General features: G+C 41.3%; 1 protein-coding gene across 1 annotated transcript; it reads right to left on the bottom strand.

Moving 5' to 3' along the window:
- Nucleotides 1–111: 111 nt before the first annotated feature.
- On the bottom strand, nt 112–9,755 carry rilp (Rab interacting lysosomal protein). The gene is made up of 8 exons (XM_054793738.1): nt 9,225–9,755; nt 7,790–7,913; nt 5,542–5,663; nt 4,541–4,726; nt 4,206–4,369; nt 3,480–3,602; nt 3,280–3,354; nt 112–1,406 (listed from the first exon to the last, which is right to left on the bottom strand). The coding sequence occupies exons 1-8, from the start codon at nt 9,546–9,548 to the stop codon at nt 1,280–1,282; spliced, it is 1,245 nt and encodes a 414-aa protein (XP_054649713.1). The 5' UTR covers nt 9,549–9,755; the 3' UTR covers nt 112–1,279.
- Nucleotides 9,756–10,943: the final 1,188 nt, after the last annotated feature.

Here is a 10,943-nt window from a genome sequence, read left to right as displayed (position 1 = left end):
GTTTTCTCCCTGGCAAAAATCATAAAAAGTCAGTGAGCCTAAATTTTTACTTTGTCATTCAAATGTTTTCCCTCAACTTTGCGAAATGAATGAAGCTCTTTCCAATCCAAATCTGTCTTAAATAGATTTTAATGATTCTCAGGATCACAGGAAAATCTGCCTCTTGATTTTGTTTGTCGCATTTGTATTCAAATGTGCTCATCTTAAATCTCTTTTTGCCAGAAACAAAGTTCACGCTTACAAAAATAAACCACAAACAGTACAGTTTTATCCATTTAGAAACTAAATGGATCAGGATCATCCTCTCCCATCCTCTCTCTGAAACAACAGAGCTCACTGGCTGACTGAGCATGTCGTCAACCAAAAGTCACTTCAATCATTTCCCAATTTAAGAGCTGAGCTAAAAGCTTTGTTGTACATGACAATAAGCAAAATAACAGGTTTACATACACATTTGGTTATGTGCAAGGACCAAAGCATCACCCGCATTACAAATACATGGCCAGTCCAGCCACAACTCTGGAAACGCTCCATTTTTCCATACAATTCTAGATTTGAGCATCATATCAAAGCAGTTAGGGATTCTGAGTTGGGGTGAGTTATTTATTTAAATATTTATTATGTATTTTCCTCATCATTTTCTAAAATGCCATGTAAACCATTTCATACTAATTACAGTGCAACATTTTCTGTACAAAACCCACCTAAATTCAAGCAGTAGTTTAAGGCTCACGGAATTAACATACGTTGACTGCTAAAAGAAAGGTATCATCATATTTATCCATTTAATACTACCCAAATGTAGTAAAAACCCAATTAGAGATTTGTGGTTCAATTGCTGTTATTATTTATAAAAGAAACAGAAGTGGTCTTCCATACGTGTCCTCGTCTCATTCAAAATACTTATATGTTAGTCTTTGGTTTTAAAACACAATAAAGGATCCAAAATATATACGCATATTTTTCCAGTTACAATAACTACAATACAACAAAACTCTTCCAATAAAGGAGAATAAAATTATCAAAATAAAATTATTGTATAAGTACTTAAAATTGATAAGAAGACTAAAGACAAATGTGTGGGGAGATTAAAGGAAAGCAAAAAAAAAGGTTGAAGGAGGTGTTTTGATTAAAAACATAATATTTACATGTCTCTGTTCATACACTTTGCATAGTATTTTTGTGGTAATGCTGGCAGGCTTGCAGCAGCCATGAATTAAAGTAGCAAATATTGAGGGGTATGAAATACACTTGCAGACTTGTTGTTTCTGTCCTAGACTCAGGAAGACGTGTGCTCCTGGGGCTCCACACTGGCCTCTGAGTCTGCGATGATCTCCCAGCTGGAAGTGGCATTGCTCATGTGGGTGGGGCTACGGCCGCTGCCCGTCCACGTCAGGAAGCCAAAGCTGCAGCAGACAGAGACAGACAGACCTGAGGTCAGCTCAACGAATGGGGGATTAAGACTAAAAATAGCAGAGGACTGGCTAAGACCTCATGACAACAGAGGGAGGATGACTCTCATGCACAAAAGACCACTGGTCATGTGTTTCTTATTTGGGGTTAGTGAGGGTGGGGCGGTTACTAATGTTTTTGGCCAGTTAGAGTTAAATTAAGCTTTTTAGCATCAAGAGCAAATTTTTATTCAACACAAGAGACTAAAAATATCAGACTCGGCTCTCGGTGATGGAGTGTGGTTTGGCACCACTGCAACCACAATATATACTGTAACTATTGTTGATGACCTTGCCGACAGTGTCAATCAAAACTGAGCATAATTATCTTTGCACAGACAGAATTTGTGACATGTCAATGATCCTAGGAGCTAAGGCCCTGTCCGCACGGGAATGTTCTTGGGATTTTATTTTTATTTTTTTGGTGGGTTGAAAAAAGTTGCGTCCATACTGTGTCGGATTAGTATGTAGTTGCGTCCAGACGGGAACGCATCACTGAGTGAAAACAATGTAATGCACAAGGCACACCTACGTGTGGCGCTGTGAGCAGGCACACAGACAGAACCATGTGATACTCCAAACCATAGAAGAAGAAAGAATGCATTTGCATAAGTCCATCGTCAAGGCACATCAAGACTTACAAGGAGTGGAATTACTTCTGTGAATCATTATGGGGTATAAGACAACAAAATATCAGGAGAATGTCGACTGAGGTGAGCCATGTCCCTCGAAATATTCAGATATTATGTTGACTTGTTATCAAAACTCACTCCTGGTCCTGTGACGAGGAGGCACTGGGTCGGTGACATTGTTCTTGTATTGCCTTTCTACACGGCAACGATAAGCCGGCGTTTTCTGATTTTCCCACTCTGGAAACTGTTTTCAAAAAATATCATTTCAGGCCACCCAGAACACGGTTCCCATGTGGATGGGAGGCTGAAACGATAAAATACTTTGCCATTTTGACCTGTGGATAGCCCCTAAGTTGTCTGGAGTTTTCATGGTCCCTGGTAGGGTCACCCATGACACACAGGGAGGATGGGTCCTGACTGTTGTTTACGATTATGCGTCAAACAGTAGTTTCGAGTACCCGCCCTTTGTGGAGTCCTTAGAGGGAGTACTGGAGAGGGCTCCCTTGGGGGACATCAACGCTCATGTTGGCAGCGACCGTGGGACCCGGAAAGGAGTGATTTGGAGGAACGGCCCCCCTGATCTGAACCCGAGCAGTGTGTTGTATAAGACTTCTGTGCTTGTAACAGATTGTCCATAACAAACACCATGTTCAAGCATAAGGGTGTCCACATGTGCACTTGGCACCAGGACACTCTGGGCCACAGTTTGATGACTGACATCTTGGTAGTGTCGTCCAACTTGCCGCCACAAATTTTCGACACTAGGGTGAAGAGGGGCCGAGCTGTCATCCGATCACCACCTGGTGGTGAGTTGGCTCCATGGTGGGGGACGATACCGGTCAGACATGGCAGGCCCAAACACATTGTGAGGGTCTGCTGGGAACGTCTGGCAGAGTCCCCCCAGAAGGAGTTTCAACTCTTACCTCCGGGAGAGCTTCTACCATGTTCCGACGGAGGTGGCGGACATTGAGTCTGAGTGGTGCCTGTCGTGGCGGTAATTCCAGAACCCGTTGGTGGACACCAGTGGTGAAGGATGCCGTCAAGCTGAAGGAGGAGTCCTATCGGGCCTTTTTGAGCCATTGGACTCAGATGGATGGATGGATGGATGGGCTCTTTCACTGGATCTCATTTCACTGTACAGTTGGTGTAATAAAATGTTCATGTCTAAATGTGTCCTTACTACACAATTTACTTACAGGTTTCGAATACGTGACTCTGCTGGTTTTTCAGTACCATCGACTTCTGTCAGGGGCCTCTTGTCTTCCTCATCACTAAAGGGTAGTGAAAAAGGATTCATTCAGTAGCGGCTCCATCTTCCTTTGAGATCAACACATTCTTCACTTCACAGATTTTCTACTACAGTGCTTCAGTACTGCATAATATGTTAGAGAGAGACCTGCTGCAGTCATTCACGGCAGTTCCCAGCATCTTGGCTTTGATGACTTTTCTTTTTTTTGTGATGATGGATCGCACGGCTTCCAAGAGGAACCCTGGGCACCTTTCCTCATTCAGAATCTCCCTGGGGACATGACATTATGTATCAGTTTAATTAAGAAAATAAATAAATAAAATTTTAAAATAAATAAATAAAATTAAAAACCCTCCAATTAAATTAACATGCATGTTTTTGAACAATGGGAGGAAACCGGGGCGAACTGCAAGCTGCATTAATAAATTCATTAGTATGTATATCTAAAGATACAGTATATAGTATATGGACTAGTTTCATCCTCAACAGAGAATAAAGAGTGTTTTTTGGGAAGCATTGTACCTATTAAAACACATTTTATACATTGGTTGTTGATGCATTCAACATTCCAGGAGTGCGTTATTGTTGTGTTACTGCCTCCTAGTGGTAGGACAAGACATTTGCAATGTGGAGAGCAAAATCCTCCGTCCCTATTTTCTTGTAATTGGGTGGGTGGGTTTTGTCTTCTATTTGCTGTTGTGTGAATGATCAGTTTCTATGAGGGGCCTCAGATGGCTTTATTTTAGTCTTGAGGTACTCCATTGTGACATACAATGACATTAAATAAAAATAATGCTGTGCATTTAAGATGACAAAAACAAAAGTTTGAAAAAAGTGCCTGAATACAAAAACACAAATATGTAGCTGACCCACCTTTGATAGTAGTTGAGCTCTTCCTGCACCAGGAAGAGGTTGGTTTTCAGCTCATTCCTCTCAAAAATGATGTCACGCACCTCCTTCTTAGTGAAGCACGGCTGATCAGGATCCTTAAGGTCAGCTGAGGGCTCGGTTTTACTATTGGTGTGACCTGGACTGGACTAAATGGGACACAAGAAGGCAATGGGTTTATTCCGACTGTGTATCTATACCTAAGAAAAAAAATACACAAAATGTAAATGCGACTTTTGCTTGACTCATAAGGAAGACCAAGTCAAAATGTGTACAAGTGAACATAAATGATAAGAAATAATCCGGGCTACCGGGCATACATGGCTATTGCTGTTGGTTCTGTCCATCTGTGCTTGCAGCTCTTCAATCACTTTAACTTTCTCTTTCAGGTCGGCCTCCATGTCAGCCTTTCTCTCCACAGTGCTCTTCAGCTGGGCCTGCAGCACGTTCTGCTTGTGTCGCAGCTCCGCATTCATCTTCATGAAGCGCTCCAACTGCTCCTGGAGCTGCACGGGAGCACATGTCCGTCAGGTGCGGCACAGTTCATATACACATAATAAAATAACCTTCAAAAATATTTCCTGTCTGTGGCGATTAGTATGAGTGGCCAAATCGGACGTAAGATTTTTGGAATAAAACACATATTTTTCTCTTTCAGGATAACCTTCAAGGACATAGAACTTTGTAAGACATCTATTTGAGCACACAGACAATGTATTTATCTATCCTGTCATTGAAGTCACCAATCTAGAGTAAATAACAAATCGTTAACAAATAAATACACACCCGGTTATGACAGCTACTGATGTCACATGGTAAAAATACCAAGACACACACACACACACACACTCACACACTAATGGAAGGAAAAACCTGCTCAGACTTGTCTAAAGTGCAACTTAATTTTCAACCAGGAACTACACTGACACTGTCTGTCATCTTCTCTTCAACACAGCTGCTGTCTCACTGAGTTTCATTTCCAACTACACACACCGATGCACAACTTTGGACTCTGGGTTAAATAACAAATTAAATTCAATTGCCTTTCAATAAAGTAATATATAAGCTAACAAATATCAACCTGATGTGAGTGTCTGCCACAAATCCAAACAAAATATTTTGAGAAATATACAGTAGTCGTGAAAACTTGGACATGTTCGTATAGCTCACGCTATAAATGAGATTTGTCTAAACTTTTATAATATATTTTTTTTAATATATATAAGATTAGTGAAAATCATACCCGTAATAACATGTAATTACAAGCATGTAATAATATAATAATTGTCATATCATACACAGCTGTCTTTAGGCTGCTTACCGCCTCCACCTCCTTAGAGATGGTGGTGATCTCTTGGACTTTTGCCCTCAGCTCATCTCTCTGCTTGTCCACCACCTGCTTCAGCTTCAGCATCACTTCTCGCTCCTGCCGCTGGACACGGTCTGCACACACGCAAATATTTGATGAAGCTTCAATGAAGTTAAGCATTCTCATTCTCATTGACCATCTACATGAAAACCTCACATAATCTATAAGTCCATTCACTAAATATATAGATATATTTTTAAAACACCTTTCAGATGACCTGGGGTGAGCCTTCAGCCTCGCTGCCCCCTCCCTCTGTAACTCACTCCCTGCACCCGTCTGTAACTGCACTGTCCTGTCCACCCTCAAGACTCATGTCAAAACCTACCTCTTCAAACTTCTTTTTATTTTTTTATTCAGTGTCTAGTTTTTCTCATTTTTAACTCAAGGACTGCTATTTTCTGTATTATTATTATTACTATTATTATTACTAATACTATTATTAGGCGCATTTGGAATGTGGTGTTCAACCAAGAAATTTCAAATTGCCACAGCAGTAGTTCCTCTAAAAAGGAAAAGTAACCCATGCATACTAACACTGTTTTTACCTCAGTCAACCATGAATTTCTCAACTGCATTTCCCCAAAGCAAACATGCCACGGATATTTTTATTTAGCTCCATTGCACTGATTTACAGGAAATTTTCAAGCAAACAAAACCAAAGCTAACACAGCGTGAGATAAGTGGCAAGTGAAAGTCCTTGTTCATTTGCTGCAGCCAAACCATGTGCTAGTCTGCTTAGGTCAAACCTATGGATGTCCATTGTTGGCAGCGGTGTATATTCTCTTCATTTTACTGGCACACTTGTTAGATACCATGGTCATCCCACACGGTCTAGCCCTGCACACTGCCCGGGCTTGATTCCGGGGCCACATACCCCCACTGATTGCGAGTCGAGCGCGTTTGCCAGTGGACTAAAAGTGCAGGTTCTCAAACCACTGACCTTAAGGCGTTAGGGAGTGAGGTTTACTTAACATACTTTTGCACAGCTACAGTATACTAGCTGGCATCCGTAACACTGGTTATTGGTGTGTGTGTGTGTGTGTGTGGTGTGTGTGTGTGTGGTACACACAACTGAAATTTGTGCAGCCAGTGTGGGATTGCGTACCACTCAGTGACTGTGTAAATGTAAATCTGAGTGTGAACAGTCCTCTGTGATTGACTGGTGACCAATCCAGGATGTACCCCGCCTCTCGCCCACAGTCTGCTGGGATAGACTCCAGCTTCCCTGTCACCCTGAAAGGGTTATGCGGTAGAATATGTCATATAAAGAATATATCATTTTAAACATACTTTAGCACGTCACACCATACGGCACTTTAGTGCATCACTCCCCAGAGAAGCATGGGAGCCTCATACAGAGTCAGATTTAGTACATAAAATAAACATCTGGTCATTTGAATCATTTAGAAGACAGGTTTTACAGCTTGAAATAGGATTTTTTGAAAAAAACAACACAAGTCAGCCAAGCAACCACACCCTCTGGTGTAACATTACTGAGCAGTGATGTCAATAATTTGGGAAACATGAGTAGTCACTCATGACATTAAACTATAATATAAAGTACATACAGTATCTGGTGTGTGCACTAAAGCCTAATTATTGCATAGTAAAAAATAACAATTATAAAAAGATTCTCAATAAGCATTTTTACAATATTGAACATCAAGCGACCATTTTTTGAGATTTAATAATGCATCCGTTGATGGTTTGCACTGCTACTGTTTTCAAAACTTTTATTTTTTTAAGTAAATTAATGCAAAGAGAACGTCTGCTGCACTTTACTCTCCAAACTGGTCATGTCGACCTTACAACTCAGTGACATTCTGGTCTTTCTATGTTTTCCCATGTTTTCCTATGTTCTCTTCATGTACATGCATGCATGTCAGGCTAACTGAAGACGAGTGTAAGTCAGTGGCTGTCTGTTCCTGTCTGTTTCCAAGTACCATGTACCCTCCTTCTCCATCCAAGTCATACAGGATAGGATAGAACAGTGGTGTGGAAAATAGATGGACAAGTATAACTGTTATCTCTATTTTGCTCGTTCAGCAATCGGCTGATCCGGAACATTTTTATAATTGCTCAGGTTTACTAAGGTTCCTGATGTAAGTTTCAGGAAAGTCACGGGAGGCTTATAATGATAAGATGTGCCATAAAATATGAACATATTCAAAACATGTCTACCTTCAATTCTTGAACTTACCATCGTGCGCATGGCTGCCTTTCAGCCTGCTTTGCAACTGCTCGTTGTCCTCCTGCAGCTGCTGAACTTGGACCTGCAGCTCCTCACACTTGCTCCTCCACTGCTGCTCCTTCTGATGCTGCTCCTGCTCCACACAGCAAGACATGGGGTCAAATGAGCTGACAAGTAAAACCAAATTGCCTTTCAACTGTCGTATTACAGCTTCTATTTACTTCTATGAATTTGCATCCACATAGAGGTGTGGTTCATCTAAACAAATGAAAGTAAAACTTTGTGTATACAGTATAGATATTTGCCAGTAAAAGTTTACATGTTCTCCCTGTACGTTTATGGACTTACTCAGGCTTCATCTCACATTCCGAAAACATGGATGTTATGCTAATTGACTCTGCTTCTTCCTACTCCTATTCGGACATGTTGAATTGTTCAAGTGTAATTCTTATGTGACTTGTTAAGCATGTTTGAAAACAACTAAATTGTCCATTGGTGTGAATGCGTGACTGGACATTTTTGCTTTTTCTCTCAAAAAATAGGCGATTTCATTCACTATTTGTTCCAACAGGCAAGCAGTGTGGATTATGTCGACGCGGCATTGGAGGAACACCTGCATCATATCTGACCGCTAGCTGGGCGGACGGGGAGGGTTTTCGCTTGTGGTGGAGTGTCTTGGACGTAATCCCCAAGAAGAGTGGGGATCGGCTGTATGTGTCCTGTGAGCGACTGGTGACCAGTCCAGGGTGTAACCTGTCTCTCGCCCAAAAGTCAGCTGGTTAAGCACCTGTGACCCTAACGTGGACAAATTGTATAAAGTCAATGGATGGATGGTATTCACAGTTCTCTTTTTAGGATCCTACAGGTTATGGGTTGGAAGTAAGCGTACAGTCAAAATGTACTATCTAAAAATGTGAATGGTGTAAAAAAAGAAAACTTGTAAAAAATGTAAAGAAAAGACTTCGACATGTAGAAATACTGTAGCAGACGAGTGCTGCCAGGAATTCTGGACAACCCCCCCGAACCGTTTTAATTTTTCAAATAATTATCTATTTTGGGGGGGGGTCCCTTGCAATTGTCCTAACTTATCACCCCGTGTGGCGCCCCTGGTAGGAGATGAACACAGGTGTTAATGTACTTTAATGGTAGCTTTGACCGAAGCCGCTGTCAAATAAGAGTTTTTAAATTAAAACTTTATTAGTTATCTCCTGTACTGGAATGTCTTCCTTTGTTGCTTAAAAGTGACATTTGTAAAGCTACGTGCTAGTACCTGTACACATGGAAGTCATGAGAAATGTTGCTAGCTATCCGAGCCAAAACTAGCTAGCTGCTCACGTGAACGTAATAAAAGTGAATGTGCACAAGTCAGTGTTATTACCTGGTTATTGCCATAGGCTACTGTAACACATTCTACTCTGTGCTAGCATAAAAATTATTTTCTCACCCGAATTTCATGTTTCTCGTTGATTTCGTCGTTGCCTGCGCGTCTCTTTTGCTGCAGCTGTAAACTCTCGAAGGTCCTCAGCAGTTCTTCTTCCCGATACTTGTGTGCGTGGTTCCTGGCTGCGAAGCTCTCCAGAAGCTCCAGCACTTTGACCACCTTCGGTACGAGGCCCACGACGCTCTCTTTACCGTAGCTGTCGATGAGCCTCTCTAGCTCTGTGCCGATCCCTTTCGCTATCTCATAGACGTCGTCCACGGTCAGAGACGAGCAGGTCTTGTCAACGCAGACGCGGTTGTTGTCGGAGGTGGATGCAGGTATCTCCATGTCTCAACTGAAACGCGGCACCTTCTCATGCTCGTTTTCAGCTAGGACAAGCAAACACAAAGCAAAATTCGAGAAACATGACAGTTTAAAGGAAAAGCCAAAGGAAACTTGGTATTCTGTTGTAGTAAAATCACATAAACACGAGTAGGGAGTGCACCAAGTCAAGGACAGCCTCTCTGTACTAAATAAACGATCATAATGCTGGCGAGCCCGGGAGTGGGCGGGCCGATTTCAAAATCGATAGTATCGATACCAAAAGGTGGTACAATATATGTATTAGATCGATATTTTTCATTTAGTTCTCTTCACAAATATCTGCACGATTGACTTTATTAGCAATTGCATGTAGAGAGTAAGGCGAATACTTGTATTGTTTTGGTGTATTTATACATTTTAAAATTGTTTACAAATAAACTTACCTGTCAGCTCTCGTTTTCAACAGGAAAGTCCTTAATTTACTCTACTTTTTTGGCGCCCTCCTGTTGTAATAGTTTCCTCTACTATTACGTTAATGAAAAACACAAAAAACATCTCCGGTGCTGCATAGCATCCGGTCCGCTCTGCAACACTATGGCAACATCTGCGTAACACATCCTATAGCCTTCAAAATAAAAGAAGCACGCAGTGGGATATTCACAGCAGAATACTCTCATTTACACTGATTTTCAAATGCAAATGTTGACAGGTATACAAATAAGTGTTGATCAAATGTTTTTGCATGTCTTACGTCTTTATCACTTAATTCTTAAAATATTTAGTATTTATATTGTATTTTACATACATGTTCTTAGTATGACTATGATGAGCAAATTAAAGGCAAAACCACTAAGTCATTCCCCGCGCTCAGCTTGAAAAATTCCATGTAAAATGTACATAATGGCAATATAGTCTTTGTAGTTACTTGGTATCGGCTCCATACCATCATTTGCAGTATCGTCCACCCCTAGTGGCTAAATGACATGCAAGTTGGATCTACCCACTTTCTAACCAATGTGACACAAGCACACGCACGCCCACAAACTCGCACGCAGAGGACAAGCGTGACAGAACTGGCACAGCGTTTCGTGATGCACCAGTGCGTGAACAGTTTCCTCTACAGAAACTGCCCTTGTCGATTATCATTTGAATATGTAGGCCATCATTGGCCTGCAACTTGCTAAATACAGTTTTTTAAAAAGCCAAATCAGTATTTTCAAGTCACAAGGGTAACAAGTACAGAAATAGCTTAAGTGAGCTGAAACATAACCAAGTGGCTGCCAGGGGCACCTGCTGAGCCCTGACCTTGACTGCCAGAAGCAAGAAACAGCTTCATACTTTCTCACTTCAAAGTTCTTCTTAAACATGTTCAAGCTTTATCTCATTAAAGATGGCATTATACTACTTGTAAGTGTTCCA

The sequence above is a fragment of the Dunckerocampus dactyliophorus genome, chromosome 12, assembly GCF_027744805.1.
Source record: "Dunckerocampus dactyliophorus isolate RoL2022-P2 chromosome 12, RoL_Ddac_1.1, whole genome shotgun sequence".
NCBI classification, from domain to species: domain Eukaryota; kingdom Metazoa; phylum Chordata; class Actinopteri; order Syngnathiformes; family Syngnathidae; genus Dunckerocampus; species Dunckerocampus dactyliophorus.
The sequence above is the reverse complement of the archived record's forward strand: the minus strand, read 5'-3'. Positions and strand labels throughout refer to the sequence as shown.

Coding starts and splice junctions, on each gene's coding strand:
- rilp (XM_054793738.1), bottom strand. CDS start 9,548: ATGGAGATACCTGCATCCACCTCCGACAACAACCGCGTCTGCGTTGAC. Junction 4,370..4,540: donor GAACCAACAGCAATAGCCAT/GTATGCCCGGTA, acceptor TGTCCCATTTAG/TCCAGTCCAGGTCACACCAA. Junction 3,603..4,205: donor GAGCTCAACTACTATCAAAG/GTGGGTCAGCTA, acceptor TCATGTCCCCAG/GGAGATTCTGAATGAGGAAA.